At 42.4% G+C, this 18,367-nt stretch overlaps 1 protein-coding gene across 1 annotated transcript; it reads left to right on the top strand.

Moving 5' to 3' along the window:
- The first annotated feature begins 1,858 nt into the window (after positions 1–1,858).
- On the top strand, positions 1,859–9,929 carry LOC123760123 (FMRFamide peptide receptor frpr-18). The gene is made up of 2 exons (XM_069325743.1): positions 1,859–2,068; positions 6,576–9,929. The coding sequence occupies exons 1-2, from the start codon at positions 1,878–1,880 to the stop codon at positions 7,522–7,524; spliced, it is 1,140 nt and encodes a 379-aa protein (XP_069181844.1). The 5' UTR covers positions 1,859–1,877; the 3' UTR covers positions 7,525–9,929.
- Positions 9,930–18,367: the final 8,438 nt, after the last annotated feature.

Below are 18,367 nucleotides of genomic sequence, written 5' to 3'. Positions count from 1 at the left end.
GTCCAAGGCCATAAGATCCATGGTCCAAGGCCATAAGATCCATGGACCAAGGCCGTAAGATCCATGGACCAAGACCATAAGATCCATGGACCAAGACCATAAGATCCATGGACCAAGGCCATAAGATCCATGGACCAAGACCATAAGATCCATGGACCAAGACCATAAGATCCATGGACCAAGACCATAAGATCCATGGACCAAGGACATAAGATCCAAGGACCAAGACCATAAGATCCATGGACCAAGACCATAAGATCCATGGACCAAGGCCATAAGTTCCATGGACCAAGGCCATAAGATCCATGGACCAAGGCCATAAGATCCATGGACCAAGGCCATAAGATCCATGGACCAAGACCATAAGATCCATGGACCAAGACCATAAGATCCATGGACCAAGGCCATAAGATCCATGGACCAAGACCATATTGGTCTTTGACATTGTCACACTGCCAATGTTGTCATTGCAAAATGTACTCCTTAGGCCATTAGATGTTCCTAATTACCTTAACTCCTGCCGGAAACCTCATTAGTGGAGTGAATCTCGTGTCGCCATCCTCCGAATATGTTGTCCCTCATGGCCTCATGACCACATACAGGCTATCCTCATGAGCATGTGGTGTGTGGCACTGTTTACAGTTCTACTTGGCCTCATGTTGCACGATATTATCTTTCACTGACCTGTGATTCTTGGTTCTAATTTAATTATGGTTTCTTATTTACAGTTTAAAAACACAAGTACATAGGAACCAAGTAACTGACCAGGCGTTAGAAAGGCGGGGCTAGGGAGCTAATGCTCGACCTTACAGGCGCATGAGATTAAACACACAGACACACCCACACACAGAAGAGCATGTAGCTGAGTGGATAGCGCTTGGGACTCGTAATCCTAAGAACCGGGGATCGACCCCCGGTGGAGGCGGAAACAAATGGGCAGAGTTTCTTTCATCCTGATGCCCCTGTTACCTAGAGGTAAATAAGTACCTGGGACATAGACAGCTGTTACGGGCTGCTTTCTGTGTATGTGTGGGGGTGGGACATGATCACCACATTCAAGATTCTCAAGGGAATCGATAGGGTAGATAAAGACAGGCTATTTAACACAAGGGGCACACGCACTAGGGGACACAGGTGGAAACTGAGTGCCCAAATGAGCCACAGGAAGGTTAGGAAGATTTTTTAGTGTCAGAGTGGTTGACAAATGGAATGCATTAGGCAGTGATGTGGTGGAGGCTGACTCCATACACAGTTTCAAGTGTAGATATGATAGAGCCCAATAGGCTCAGGAATCTGTACACCAGTTGATTGACGGTTGAGAGGCGGGACCAAAGAGCCAAAGCTCAACCCCCGCAAACACAATTAGGTGAATACACACACACACACACACACACACACACACACACACACACACACACACACACACACACACACACACACACACACACACACACACACACACACACACACACACACACACACACACACACACACACACACACACACACATATTCATTAACGCACTCAAACGTAAAATTAAAACACAAAAATATTAATTACTGTAAGTTCTAAGTACCATAAATTTGACTCTTCGTTATCACCCAGGAGTAACAAGGTCCTAGCAAAGTACGGTCCGCGTTTCATTAGTTTCTAGTATCATAGGATTTATAACCAATATATATATAACAACAACAACATTGCAAGTCCCAGCATTTACAACGTTGAGTAAACTGTTTACATCCCGTCCTGTTTACACTAGAGCCCTGGATACACTCAACTTACAGAGCATATACTTTACATTTTATTTTACAACTTACTCCTACATTTACAGAGAGAGAACTAGGAGGACGAGGAAGAGGAGGACGAGGAAGACAAGAATGGCGAGGAATGTGAGCTACAATAACTGCAGCAGATGGCCAGGGGACGAGGAGGAAGCGAGAGGTCTTCACGAGGTGTACAAGGCAGTGTTCCATGTGGTGTTCCCGGTGCTCATCACCGTCGGCGTCATCACCAACGTCCTCAACCTTGTGGTCCTCACTCGTCCCATGATGAGGAACAGGGCCTACAGGTCTGTATATCTGCTTCGTGTCTCTGTCTGCCTGTCTGTGGCTGCCTGTCTATCTGTCTGTGGCTGCCTGTCTACCTGTCTGTGGCTGCCTGTATACCTGTCTGTGGCTGCCTGTATACCTGTCTGTGGCTGCCTGTCTACCTGTCTGTGGCTGCCTGTCTACCTGTCTGTGGCTGCCTGTCTACCTGTCTGTGGCTGCCTGTCTACCTGTCTGTGGCTGCCTGTCTACCTGTCTGTGGCTGCCTGTCTGTGGCTGCTTGTCTACCTGTCTGTGGCTGCCTGTCTACCTGTATGTGGCTGCCTGTCTATCTGTCTGTGGCTGCCTGTCTACCTGTCTGTGGCTGCCTGTCTACCTGTCTGTGGCTGCCTGTATACCTGTCTGTGGCTGCCTGTCTACCTGTCTGTGGCTGCCTGTATACCTGTCTGTGGCTGCCTGTCTACCTGGCTGTGGCTGCCTGTCTATCAACATGTCTATGGTTGTCTTCCTGTTTATGGCTGTGTACAAGCAGCCTTCTACACAGCCATGAAGAAGCAACTTTCTTCTGTGCCGTCGTCACGAGTCGCTCCACCTGTCGCCTAATAGAACGTCGCATTTTGACGTACAATCTACTTAAGGACAAATTTTGTCGTTCAAGAAAATGTTAGGAGCTCGCAAAATTGACATGCTGTCCCGTTTTCTGTTTTAGGTCCTCTGGTAGGTTGGGGTAAGGTGTTGTGAACCCCAGTATAGCCTCATGATTTAGGCTCTGTCCCAGTGTGAGAGTTATTCCTCACTTGGTCCTACAGAGGAACAGGAGAGGAGTTGAAATATGATTGTTATCGTTGGATGATACAGAAGCGGCATTGAGGTGTTACTGAGCCACTTAAGAGGGAGCCGGTCGACCGAGCGGACAGCACGCTGGACTTGTGATCCTGTGGTCCCGCGTTCGATCCCGGGTGCCGGCGAGAAACAATGGGCAGAGTTTCTTTCACCCTATGCCCCTGTTACCTAGCAGTAAATAGGTACCTGGGGGTGACAGCCCGTGACAGTCAGCTGTCACGGGCTGCTTCCTGGGGGTGGAGGCCTGGTCGAGGACCGGGCCGCGGGGACACTAAAAAGCCCCGAAATCATCTCAAGATAACAAGATAAGATAGCCATTCTACAAGGGGAAAGGAGCAGGATGACGTCATCGCTAGCCAATGAGGGGGGGGGAGGAGCTGGATGACGTCATCCCTAGCCAATGAGGGACAAGGAAGGACTGGCGTGTCGTGTGCAGTGTTTATGACGTCAGTTGTTAGTGTGAGGTCAAGGAGAGAGCACGCAGTCCGACGCAGCTGAGAAGACAGTGCAGTCCTTGCGATTTAGGGAGGAAGACAGCAGTGAACTGCGACGAGGAGAAGAGAGCGATTGGGGACTTCATCTGGACGTGTGGGAGCAGAAGGCTGGTCTGACGCCATGAGTGGGTGGCCGCTGGCCGCTCACTGTGGTAGACCTGAGACGTCTGGTTCACCTCGATGAGGTCTTGTTGACTGAGGAGCCGGGTTAATACCTGTGTATTAACCCATCACATAATTCAGAAAAGACGAAATCAATGGTGACAAGTGAATGAGGAATTTGTGGGCGACCTGGGAGAGATAAACTCCAGGCGCCATCTTGACTTTGTGGAAGCAGGCGTCGTCGCTCCAGTTAATTTACGGTACGAGCCTTTGATTGATACAGTTTGACTTGTACACTGCGATCCTGTGCCCAGTGATCGTATATCGATGCCTAGACACGTGAATTAGGCATGCATATAGCGATAATGAAGAGATATTAGAGAATTACGATGAAATTGCTTGAAGGAGGTCAGAGCAACGCATACTCGCACGACGGTGGTTGATCGTCAACTGACATTAATAAGTGACAGCAGGCGGGGGTTTCCAGTGTGGACTCGCCCGGCGGGGGAGTACCTTTCGCAGTACGCGATGAGAACCAGTTGATAGAGTGGAGTAATAAACAATTTATTTCAATTATTGTCTAGTCGTTCATGCAAGTAGATTATTTTGTTATGATAAGCTTGCAGGTTCGTTAGTGGTAGGTACAGGTTCAGACACGGTACCTGTAATGAGTTGACATCCATTTTGAGTACCAGTTGACTGACGGATCTACCCTTGAAGAGGTAGATACATCGACAGGATTTGTATTCTAGTCGAATATAAGAAACATTAATCCACAAGAATCGTTGGACGTCTGTTTGTATGAGATCATTGTATCAGTACACTAGACGCAGTGAATGGAGGCGAGAGTGTTCAGTCTTCTGTTTTGATTTATATGCCAAAGGCGATGTTTGTTGATGACTAGGCAACCGGTGCCCACCATGACTGACGCAGGAGGAAACGGTAGCCTAGTGAGGTACATGTTGATGACTAGGCAACCGGTGCCCACCATGACTGACGCAGGAGGAAACGGTAGCCTAGTGAGGTACAATTTGAGGCACAGAAACTATGGAAGAAGAAGAACAACAATTATTGAAGCAGTTATCTATTAACTAAACACTCTATTCTTAAGTAGTTGCTTGTTCGTTGATTGTTGGAGTTATGGGTGTTCTTGATGAATAGCGATTATAGCAAGTTTATTATTATTGTCGAGTTAATTGATAACGAATTCTGCATTGATATCATATTTATATGCCATAATATCCTAAGCTATTGATTGACTAAGTTTAGAAGAGACAGTGGCCATATATATGTTGAATGTGGTTAACATATATCTGCAATCATTCAATATATATTATTGTTAATTTTACAGGTTATATCCTATGCTGTTAGTTTCATCCAAAAAATAATTGTTATAAAGTATACTTTATTTAGGTTCATAATATTATTAAATAAACCCTGAACTGAGTCCTTAACTTTAATAATTGTTCCCTTAGCTGGAAAGTGGAAATTATTAAGAAATTTTATATTTATTAAAAGGAAATCTCAGCTTTCTAATTTTATGTATCTCAAAATTTTTGTACACGTCAGCTATTTTAAGCGTTTTTATTAAATTTAGGCCACTCTGAAAAAAGTTTCAGAATAAGCTACAAATTACTAGGTAAGGTAGATTACCATGACCTGTCTTTTGACTTTTATAATATATCTAAAAATGTCTATATAATTAAAACAATTGCTGTTGTTTGCATTGTCTGTTATCATTAGTTCTGTATCATGACATATAAACCTTAGAATATTTTATATAATGCATAATTATAATTAACAATATTATTTTACAATATTTTTCCAAGTATAATTAGGAATTTACTTAATTTTGTGAAGTCAATTATTAAGATACAAACATTTATGAATAGTTATAGAATAGCTAACTAATTCAAGTTTATTTATCAATTAGAATAAAATATATAATTCTATATTTCTAATACATAAGTTGTTTATGATCGTTATATTTCATAGTTTATAATTTTCTAGGCTGACCTAAACGATGATCATTTAGTTGGATCAAAATGTTATCAAAGTTTTAAAGAAATTGGTTAACAAAAAAACATTACTTATATATATATATATATATATATATATATATATATATATATATATATATATATATATATATATATATAGATATATATATATATATATGTATATATATATATATATATATATATACATATATATATATATATATATATATATATATATATATATATATATATATATATATATATATATATATATATTTACTCTGGTCTTCTCTTTTCATATTAAAGCCTTTAAGTAATACTTTCTTACATCTCCAACTATTCCATCTGGGTATATATGTGATCATGTTTAAGAACTAACTACCACTGCACAATGGTTGTTAAGGCCGTGACAGCTGCTCAGTGACCCTCTAGCGAGTATGTTGACCAGACCACACACTAGAAGGTGAAGGGACGACGACGTTTCGGTCCGTCCTGGACCATTCTCAAGTCGATTGTGTTGGAGAAGGTACGGGACAGTCGACTTGAGAATGGTCCAGGACGGACCGAAACGTCGTCGTCCCTTCACATTCTAGTGTGTGGTCTGGTCAATATACTTTAGCCACGTTATTGTGACTCATTACCTCTAACGAGTATACTGGATTCCTTCTCCTCCCCAGCAATATTTAAAGAACGGGAGGGAGGTACATATACAAGGTTTCAATAGGAGTTTACTGGCCGGCAAGTATTATTTATTCCTAAATGTGGACTACACGGTGAATAACTCTCGCATCTGCCGCAGGGTACTTTACATAGGACTGTGAAACCATAACACAGCCTGTTTGTGACTGCTTATAATCTAAATGTTTTTGACTGTCTGTCTGTCTGTCTACCTGTTTGTTGCTTCCTGACCGTGTACATGTTTGTGGCTACCTATCTGTCTACCTTTTTGTGGATATCTGTCTGTCTTACCAGTTTTTGGCTGCTCGTTTACCTATCATATTTACCTACTGTGAGAAGGATATGAAGGGGTGGTAAGGTAGGGAGGATGAGAGGCAAGGTTGTCACAGCCTAACTTATCGGTGGTGTTGCAGGTGGCTGCGGTGCCTGGCTACGGTGGACATCATGCTCTACCTGCTCACCATCCCCGTGTGTCTGGCCATGGGCGGCCACGGACCCACCACCCACACCCTCGCCTTCTACTACGCCCACTTCGGGTGGGCGCTCAGCATATCCTCGCAGATCCTCAGCTTCTACCTGATGAGTTGGTTCGCCTACGACAGGTTCCTGGCCGTGTGCCGCCACGACAAGTACCCCGACAGCCAGAGGGCGCTGGTGTTCGAGTGGCGGGTGGCGGGAAGCCTGGTGTGGGTGATGGCACTGTACGCCCCCACGGCGGCAGTGGGGCAGGTGTGCCAGGTGGCCGAGGGCTGGGTGCCACTTGACGGTTACACGCTGGGTATGGGTAAGGTGTGGTATCGAGGGTACTCCTGGGTACGGGAGATATTCTCACGGGTGGCGCCCGCCGCCGTCCTCACTTTCTGCAACGTGAAGATCGCTTACCGCCTGAAGCACCTGCGCAGCATCCGTGACAGCTTCGGCAGCGGCGTCCCCCCCGCCAGGCGGGAACGGGAGAGACGCCTGGTGCTGCTACTCTTCTGGGTGACGGCGTTCTTCTACCTCTACAACACGCCCGTCACCATCTACTACTTGGGGTTCCTGAACTACAGCCAGAAGCACACCTACTCCCTCCTCACCTTCGGCGCCATCAGCAACATGCTACAGATGATGGGCAACATCTCCAATTCCATTCTTTATTTCCTCATCAACCCAGACTTCCAGCGCACTCTACGGGCCCTCCTGCACCTGAGGGTCCCTCCGGGCGCCAGGGACCAGGGCCGAGACAGCATCAGGTCCCAAGGTTCCTTCAAACTCAAACTCGGAGTTAGTCTTGGCCTCAACGGCAACAACCAAATTGATTCTGGACTTCAGCCCGACCTGCCGCCTCCTGCCACTCCGGTCTACAGGAGTTATAACTCTTAACATTACCAACACCAGAGGGTCAAGTGTGTGCAATGAGAGACGTCTGCCCAACCGTCTCCTGCCCCCAGGCACTCTCACGGTGAGGGTCGGAGTCTGAGGACACACACACACGGCTCCTGGGAACTAGGGTCCTTCATGGTGTCGCATGACAAGACCATCACAGTGCTGAAGTTGTTAATGCCGGCCAGAAACTGGTGTCCAGTATTCCCTGGGTGATCTCTGCGCCTCATCAATCGGTGATGCTAACTACTGCACCACGGTGCTGTGTGTGGGGGAGTCAGTCACTCTCTCACTGGTCAGGAACACAGCAGATCAAACCCCGAGATCAGTGGAACACTCAACATCGACAGATATAATTATTTACTCGAATCAAAGATCAATTGAGTTCTTAGGCTATGACGCAGGTTAACAGTATCAATGGCGCACAGAATCAAATTGAGTCCAACATCAAGTGACGTTCAGAATTAAATAAAAACAAAGGCATTGAGTTCTGTTAATATAGCCCTTTAAGCTTTCTAAGTTCTGACACATTTCTGGCTAATATCAACTAAAAAGAAGATAAACAGTTTTATATTATAAAAAAATATTAGTAATTGTGATATCATTATCAAAAACATTTAATGAAAATAATGAATACGAGGCTGTAATTGATAATTTTCTTCACAAACTCTCTCTGTATACATTGCATTGCCTTTTATTTTCATGAGAATTTAAATGTTGATCCAATTTTCAAGACCTGACATCAATATTAAAAATTAATTTATGTGAAATTATTTTTATCCAAGGTAGTATATTGAATATTTGTTTAAGTTTTTCAAGTTTACATATTTTTATCTCATTCGCAATGAAGACATTTATTTGGTCTTTTTTGAAATATATTAGAAATCCCGAGTACCAAGTCGATCAGAAATGAAGACCTGAGCCTGAGAACGCTGGCTTGTGGTCTAGCACGTGTTTACATGCAGGTGTTTAAAGGAAAAACACCTGCGGGGTGACGTGCACTACCAAGGAGACACCCTGGCGAGCCAACACGCGTAATAACAGCCTGGTGGAACACAACTTATCTGAGGCTAAATAATGATGTCATTTTACAATTAATCTTTTAATAATGAATGAAACTGTCTAATTTTAGCCTAATAAAACTGCCCAGTGATGTTCATTAATTAAGATATATAAACTTTATAACAAAGTCTTGAAATAGATTTTTAGTCTGTAGCTAAGTATTTAAAATTCTATGCTAATCATACATGTAAAAACTCGCATATTTGTAAAACATAGAATATCAGTGTTCGAAATCATTAATATCCGGCGCCAATGAACATTTGTACTTCATTAGTGAAACTTCGGGTAACAGGAGAACAAATTGTATCACTGCGGTCCTGTCCAGCTATTGGTCAAAACTAAACAAAAGCAGAGCATTAATGCGCACCTGGGCGCACTGATAATTGGGGCATGTTTCAGTGTGTTGATATTACCGTCAATCTAGTATTCTAATATTGTATTAATTCAAATAATTCACTGGAATATAAATAATATAATACACTTTTGTAAATAATAATCAATTAATTTTTATCATTTGTTGTTGTTGTTATTTTAGATTCAGCTACTGGGAACAAAAAGTTGTAAGTAGCACTGGCTATGGTGAGCCCGTAGTGGACTTACCTGGTACAGGAGCGGGGTAAGTTAGAAATATGTGTAGAATAATGAACTCCACATTGTTAGAGTTAGGGAAACACTATTTCTCAAATATTGATACTGTTCTTATAACATTCCCCATTTTGCACCCGCAAGATAATGTAAGATTTTAAGGGTTGTCAGATGTTAATCTTCTTGTTTGAGGAGCTGTTCACTTGAGACAGTTAAGCAAGTCCCAGCTGTGTCTGGGTACAAGTGACAGGATGAACAACCCAGCGGGTTTTCTTCCTATTGGGGAGTGTTGTACATGCTGCTATGGCGGTGTGTCCACTCACAGGATGAGTGGCGCTGCCCAATACTGTCACTATGGCGGTGTGTCCACTCACAGGATGAGCGGCGCTGCCCAATACTGTCACTATGGCGTTGTGTCCACTCACAGGATGAGCGGCGCTGCCCAATACTGTCACTATGGTGTTGTGTTTACTCACAGGATGAGTGGCGCTGCCCAATACTGTCACTATGGCGGTGTGTCCACTCACAAGATGAGTGGTGTTGCCCAATAAACTCGCCCCTCGGGGCAAAATTTAAAAGTAGCACGGGCTATGGTGAGCCCACAGTGGACTTACCTGGTACATGAGCGGGGCTGTAACTTGTGTATTTTGTCGATTATTTCAGTGTGTTGAGTTTTCACTGCATTCTACAATGTTCTATATTGTGTTGTATTGTTATTGTAAAAATATATTGTTTTTTATATAAAGTATTTTATCCTATGTATTGATTTTCTTGCATTTCAAACACCATTGTTACAGATAATACAGTTGAATTGGCAGCTGGTAAACAAATACAATATTTGGGTTAGGTATATAATTTCGACTCAACTTCCCAACAGGAAAAGTCAAAGCAAATGAAAATAATGCTCCAGGTCCACCACGCCCCAAGGGCTGAACACCAGAGGACAGGAAAGCCTCACTGAGCCACAGGGGTTTCACATGCCACCCACAACAGCCCTCTAGGTCATCACAGCACGTTCATCCCTCCACCAACTGAAGCTCCCAGTTTCCAGGAAGAACTTGAGGCAGAAAGCAACTTAGAGTTATATCTCGTCACTAAAGGTGTGACCGTCATCAACTTGTTCACAAAAATAACTTGATACTATAATTGGCATTGTTACTTACGACACTAATAACAGTAATTAATATAATTCTTATTTGCTTACAATATTATTATTACTTTTAATTTCATAATAATTTTTATTAGGATTCTTATTATTAATATTATTATTGTTATATTGTTACAAGCTCTTATCTTTATTTGTTTCTCATTTGTTATTATCATTCTTATGAGAAAATTTGTTGGAGCAATGCGGGGATTCGAACCCTCGATCAGGGAACTCCCGAGTCCCTCTCCTTACCTCTAAATCTCCTAAATTGCTCCAAATGATTTTCTCATTAACATATCACATTAGTGTAATTTCCTTGTGTTTTCGTAAACATATATATATATATATATATATATATATATATATATATATATATATATATATATATATATATATATATATATATATATATATATATATATATATATATATATATATATATGTCGTACCTAGTAGCCAGAACCCACTTCTATGCCTACTATGCAAGGCCCGATTTGCCTAATAAGCCAAGTTTTCATGAATTAATTGGTTTTTGACTACCTAACCTACCTAACCTAACCTAACCTAACTTTTTCGGCTACCTAACCTAACCTAACCAATAAAGATAGGTTAGGTTAGGTTAGGTAGGGTTGGTTAGGTTCGGTCATATATCTACGTTAATTTTAACTCCAATAAAAAAAAATTGACCACATACATAATGAAATTATTAGCTTTATCATTTCATAAGAAAAAAATTATAGAAAATATATTAATTCAGGAAAACTTGGCTTATTAGGCAAATCGGGCCTTGCATAGTAGGCCAAAAAGTGCGTTCTGGCTACTAGGTACGACATATATATATATATATATATATATATATATATACATATATATATATATATATATATATATATATATATATATGTTCTTGTCTTGTCCTTACTCTCATGGTGGATAGAGTAAATAGTTCCGTGATTTGGGTGTTCATGGTAGGTCGCTCTATTCTTATGTGAATTGCCTCAAGAATTTGTAATCTTCTTGAATCTTGGGTTTTGTCTATTATGCAAGTATTCTTGTTCAACATTTCTCTTGTTAGAAGAGAAAGACAAGACATTTCTAACAAGAGAAATGTTGAACAAGAATACTTGCATAATAGACAAAACCCAAGATTCAAGAAGATTACAAATTCTTGAGGCAATTCACATAAGAATAGAGCGACCTACCATGAACACCCAAATCACGGAACTATTTACTCTACCCACCATGAGAGTAAGGACAAGACAAGAACATATCGATGCCAACACAGAAGACAATGTCCAACATAACAGGCCAATATATATATATATATATATATATATATATATATATATATATATATATATATATATATATATTAGTATATTTTGGTAGCAGTCTTTCCTGTAGACATATATTATTAAATATGACCGAAAAAGTAAGATTAATAATTCTAACACGAATTTTCTCTATCTTTCGTACATTTCTTTTCACTGTTGGTGGTAATTCAAAAATCCATTCTCCAAAATTCATTTTTATTTCTAGTCTGACGCGACACTTGAGCGCGTTTCGTAAAACTTATTACATTTTCAAAGACTTTAGATACACAACTGAATAGAACTTACACATCTCCGATTTGTTTATATCTATATTTGAGTGAGGTGGATGGGGTGAGGTGGCTTTAATAGGGTATTAATTTCATCAACACAAGACAGAACACGAAACAATGGGTATTGAATTGAAGTGATTTGTAGAAAGCCTATTGGTCCATATTTCTTGATGCTTCTATATTGGAGCGGAGTCTTGAGGTGGGTAGAATATAGTTGTGCATTAATTGGCTGTTGATTGCTGGTGTTGACTTTTTAATGTGTAGTGCCTCGCAAACGTCAAGCCGCCTGCTATCGCTGTATCTATCGATGATTTCTGTGTTGTTTACTAGGATTTCTCTGGCGATGGTTTGGTTGTGGGAAGAGATTATATGTTCCTTAATGGAGCCCTGTTGCTTATGCATCGTCATCAAATGCCCCAAGAGGGCATTTGAAGGCATAGACGACGTTGGTCTCTTTTAAAGCGTTCTGCTTTGTGTCTGGAAAGACACAAAGCAGAATGCTTTAAAAGAGACCAACGTCGTCTATGCCTTCAAATGCCCACTTGGGGACTGTAAGCTCCAAAAAACCCAGTATATAGGCAAGACAACAACATCTCTTTCTAGGCGTTTAACGATGCATAAGCAATAGGGCTCCATTAAGGAACATATAAGCTCTTGGGAGGTGGTGATCTTTGGGGTATATAAATACTCCGAAATTACCATCTCTTTTAGGGGTCTGAGCAGGTGGTGGAGCGGGTTAAGGCGTACCTGTTATGCCAGTTGCTGGAAGGCTTCTGTGCTGGCTAGGGTTCGAGTCTCCTGGTGGGAAAGTGTTCTAAAGTTGTATACTTCACTCTCGTGTTTAGGAGAGTTGTGCCTTAAGCATAGACACAGTGTTCTCCCATATTAACAGGGACTTGATGAAATAAACGTATAAATGACCCCTCACTTGCTCTAGTGCTCTTGGGAGGTGGTGATCTTTGGGGTATATAAATACTCCAAAATTACCATCTCTTTTAGGGGTCTGAGCAGGTGGTGGAGCGGGTTAAGGCGTACCTGTTATGCCAGTTGCTGGAAGGCTTCTGTGCTGGCTAGGGTTCGAGTCTCCTGGTGGGAAAGTGTTCTAAAGTTGTATACTTCACTCTCGTGTTTAGGAGAGTTGTGCCTTAAGCATAGACACAGTGTTCTCCCATATTAACAGGGACTTGATGAAATAAACGTATAAATGACCCCTCACTTGCTCTAGTGCTCTTGGGAGGTGGTGATCTTTGGGGTATATAAATACTCCGAAATTACCATCTCTTTTAGGGGTCTGAGCAGGTGGTGGAGCGGGTTCAGGCGTACCTGTTATGCCAGTTGCTGGAAGGCTTCTGTGCTGGCTAGGGTTCGAGTCTCCTGGTGGGAAAGTGTTCTAAAGTTGTATACTTCACTCTCGTGTTTAGGAGAGTTGTGCCTTAAGCATAGACACAGTGTTCTCCCATATTAACAGGGACTTGATGAAATAAACGTATAAATGACCCCTCACTTGCTCTAGTGCTCTTGGGAGGTGGTGATCTTTGGGGTATATAAATACTCCAAAATTACCATCTCTTTTAGGGGTCTGAGCAGGTGGTGGAGCGGGTTAAGGCGTACCTGTTATGCCAGTTGCTGGAAGGCTTCTGTGCTGGCTAGGGTTCGAGTCTCCTGGTGGGAAAGTGTTCTAAAGTTGTATACTTCACTCTCGTGTTTAGGAGAGTTGTGCCTTAAGCATAGACACAGTGTTCTCCCATATTAACAGGGACTTGATGAAATAAACGTATAAATGACCCCTCACTTGCTCTAGTGCTCTTGGGAGGTGGTGATCTTTGGGGTATATAAATACTCCGAAATTACCATCTCTTTTAGGGGTCTGAGCAGGTGGTGGAGCGGGTTAAGGCGTACCTGTTATGCCAGTTGCTGGAAGGCTTCTGTGCTGGCTAGGGTTCGAGTCTCCTGGTGGGAAAGTGTTCTAAAGTTGTATACTTCACTCTCGTGTTTAGGAGAGTTGTGCCTTAAGCATAGACACAGTGTTCTCCCATATTAACAGGGACTTGATGAAATAAACGTATAAATGACCCCTCACTTGCTCTAGTGCTCTTGGGAGGTGGTGATCTTTGGGGTATAAAAATACTCCGAAATTACCATCTCTTTTAGGGGTCTGAGCAGGTGGTGGAGCGGGTTAAGGCGTACCTGTTATGCCAGTTGCTGGAAGGCTTCTGTGCTGGCTAGGGTTCGAGTCTCCTGGTGGGAAAGTGTTCTAAAGTTGTATATATATATATATATATATATATATATATATATATATATATATATATATATATATATATATATATATATATATATATATATCAAGTGGATTATATATATATATATATCAAGATGGTCAAGTGGATTAAGGCGCCCTGTAGTTACCAGTTGCGTTGCTCCTGGGAGTATGGGTTCGAGTCACTTCTGGGGTGTGAGTTTTCATTCGCATATAGTCCTGGGGACCATTCAGGCTTGTTCGCATATATATATATATATATATATATATATATATATATATATATATATATATATATATATATATATATATATATATATATATATACATGTGGTATTATTATATCAAGATATAACAATGGGTGTATATATTGGATAAGAATAAATTCAGAAAAGACCTGGGTAAATACTGGCTGGCAAACAAGGTAGTATAGTTTGTATGGAATAAATAACCGGGAAGATAATAGGCGTTTGAACGGTGGCTTGTTTCATGCGCAGGCTATACATATATAAAAAAAATTTAATGGGAGAAAGTCTCATATAGATCAATAGGCATTCTGTTGTTCCTGCATTGCTATATTTATATATGTCAGAACAACCAATATGGAGTGTTTTCTATGCATATTTCGGTTATATAAAAAATACATTACTTACAAAATTAATCCAGCAAAAAAATGTATGAAAATGAAAATATATTAATGCACGAATAGACTTCAGCTTACCAATTATTTCCTGATCAACTCTCATTCATTAAATGCTATAAGCAACAGCACAAACAAAATTATTAATTCAGCAGATATTAATAGTGCACGTGCACCATGCAACACTGGTGCCGCCGTGTGCACCCAGACATGGCAAAGTTATATACTTCAACTAATGACGTCAATCAAATAAGGTCAAATTGTAACTATTAATACTACCATAACAGCTCAGCCTCGCTGGGCGTCAAAATGCGTAATTAATTGGGCAAAGAGGCAACAAAGACTAATTATATTAACAGAATATCTCCTCAACGTTAGAAATATCACATAAATAATATTCACAAAAGAGGACAATATTTTTTACCACAACCTAGTGATAAATGTGTGAATTATATTGTATTATCAACTGTATTATATTGTATTATATACTTGAGACAACAATTATTGCATTCCTTGTTCTCACACATCAAGTTAGCACTAGGAATTAAGATATGGCTCGACCACACCCCACCAGGGCACACCCAGGGACCACACACCTCACCAGGGACCACACCCAGGGACCACACACCCCACCAGGACACACCCAGGGACCACACACCCCACCAGGACACACCCAGGGACCACACACCCCACCAGAACACACCCAGGGACCACACACCCCACCAGGACACACCCAGGGACCACACACCCCACCAGGGCACACCCAGGGACCACACACCCCACCAGGACACACCCAGGGACCACACACCCCACCAGGACACACCCAGGGACCACACACCCACCAGGACACACCCAGGGACCACACACCCCACCAGGGCACACCCAGGGACCACACACCCCACCAGGGACCACACCCAGGGACCACACACCCACCAGGACACACCCAGGGACCACACACCCCACCAGGACACACCCAGGGACCACACACCCACCAGGACACACTGTTGTGAACCACAGGTACCTCCAGTTACCGGAGTCCACCAGGTGAGAGTTATTCTACACACCTGACTAAAGATCAGAAGTCAGTTGAAGGCAAATAATTAAACGTCAGTGAATTGTGACTAAATATAGACAAGCAGAAGACGAGCATCTTATTGAAGCTTGGAAATGAGATGTCGACATTTGTATTTATGTCGTGACGCAGACGGAGGTGTTGACGTGTCACTTGAGTGGCTACAGCCGTCAGGGAGTGACGTACGTCGCCACATCCTGCCGGAGAAGAATATAGTTCTGGGTAAAGTGTTTGAGTGAAGGTTACAGTGTACAACTGGTGAGGAAGCTGCAGCACACGACAGACGTCAGTTCTCGGTGATCTGAATGGTATTATGGACCACCTGAAGCCTGCACGGTGGTCGTGTTCCTGTGTGGACCCTAATGTGTTGTATCCTTTGAGTGGAGGAAAGTAAGCAAGTGGTCTGTGTGTGTGAAACCTGCCGGTCGACATTGTAAACTCAAGTCGGGACTGTGAGAAGCTTTGAGCGACAGTCTAAAAGGATTTTGGTGGACGATCAGAAGTAGCGCCATTTTGGGGAGCCAGAGGGCAAGTGTCGGCCATCCTAAATTTCTGGAGAAAGCGCACTTAATAATTAGTTTATAGATTGTTTATTATTGTTTGATCATGTTCCCAGTGATCACTGAACATGTTTATGAATATAAGTTAGATGTTTTATAGAGATAGTGAGAGTATATATAAGGAGTTAGAGAATATGGGACATGCTGGAGGCAGGAGTGGCACATGCTCACGCGCCTGAGGTCAGTGCACAACTGAGTAGGCAGAGCCCCCACAGGCAGCCGTCGGAGGTACATTTCAGTGTGGACTCGTCCAAAAATGGGGGAGTAGCCACCGCGGCAGGGCCGGCATGCAGAAGGGGATACCGGAATTCTTAATTGTCTGCACTAAAACGCACTGCCAGAAGAACTGTACTAGCTTATAGAAGGACCCGCACTGCTGAAATGCTTTGGCTCTTTCAAACGGCTCTGGCTGAGGCCAGGGAACGTATGGTGGAGCTGAGGCAGACAGACTGGGAAACTTTTGTCAGTGGTCTCAATTCTCACACGCCACTAAGTCGGGCATGGAAGGATATCAACAAGATCCCAGGGGAACAATGCTGCAGAGATCTCGTACCCTAATCCTCTGCACAGAGCAAATGAGCTTGTTGATGCTTGGGCCAAGACTTCCAGCCTTGACAGTCTTCCTCTACCCACACAGAATGAATTAAATAAAATATATACTAATGAACAAGGCTCCTTGACTTCATGCTTCTTCAAGAGGATGACTGTGACATGCTTTTTACTGAATACGAACTAGACTCTGCTCTACATAAAGGCAAAGTTACATCACCCGGGGAGGATGGAGTTACTTACGGCATACTGCGTATGCTTCTGCTAGTTCCAGGGAATCCCTTGCTTGAATTATATAATATGAGCTATGTAACTGGGGAGCTTCCTAAGTCATGGACCAACAGTCTTATTATTCCCATTCCTAAACCTCACCAGCCAAGTGCTTTTCGCCCAATCTCCCTCACTAGTTGTCTCTGTGTCTTGAGAGGATGGTTCTCAACCGTCTCCTTTACAGAATTAGTAACATGTTGTCTTCCCAGATATATGGCTTTATGCATGGAAAGAGTGTACATCACTGTATTAGCACATTCCTCACCCTGCATACTGATAGGTCGTACACCACTTTCCTAGATCTTAAGTCAGCCTTTGACATTGCTAATCTACACGTCATTCTGAACGAACTTGCTAAAATGAATGTTGGAGGATGGCTTCTACAGTAGATAAGAGACTATTTATCCAACAGGAAGTCATCTGTACTGTTCCAAGGGCATAGAAGTGTAACGAGAGATTTTGAACTTGGCACTCCACAGGGAGGTGTCCTCAGTCGTACTGTATTCAATGTGTTAATCAATGCACTTTTAAACTTAGTAACTAGAAGGTCCAGCGAACACATCATTAGCTATGTGGATGATATACTGATCCACACCAATGGGTATACCAACACCCAAAATATTCTGAACTCTGTATTGTACACATGTCAGGAACTAAGCTTAGTCATCTCAGTAGAGAAAACAAAGATCCTGAACCGACGTCCACCCAGACGGGTTGGGGCTGTTCGCAAGATGCAGTTGGATGATGGCTCTCTGTTCGACTATGTAACCAGAAATACCTTGGTCTTGAGGTTCCACTGTACCACAATGTTGTAGCCAGACTGGGTCGCCAATGTAGAGAGAGGCTCTGTGCTCTCAAGGCTGTGGCAGGCTACCATCCAAGCTATGGCGCAAATGTGAGAATTGTCAAAATGATGTGTCTCTCATATATTAGGTCTCTGATTGATTATGCTGCACCCATGCTTGCTCTAGTGCCTGAGAGAATGCTTGGAGGGCTGGAAAAGATGCAAAACGAAGCCATGAGGATAATCCTCGGATGTCTCCGTACAACTAAATTACTAGACATGAGGAAAGAACTGAATACTTCATGTGTAAG

This window comes from Procambarus clarkii, chromosome 16, assembly GCF_040958095.1.
Source record: "Procambarus clarkii isolate CNS0578487 chromosome 16, FALCON_Pclarkii_2.0, whole genome shotgun sequence".
Taxonomy (NCBI): Eukaryota; Metazoa; Arthropoda; class Malacostraca; order Decapoda; family Cambaridae; genus Procambarus; species Procambarus clarkii.
The sequence above is the reverse complement of the archived record's forward strand: the minus strand, read 5'-3'. Positions and strand labels throughout refer to the sequence as shown.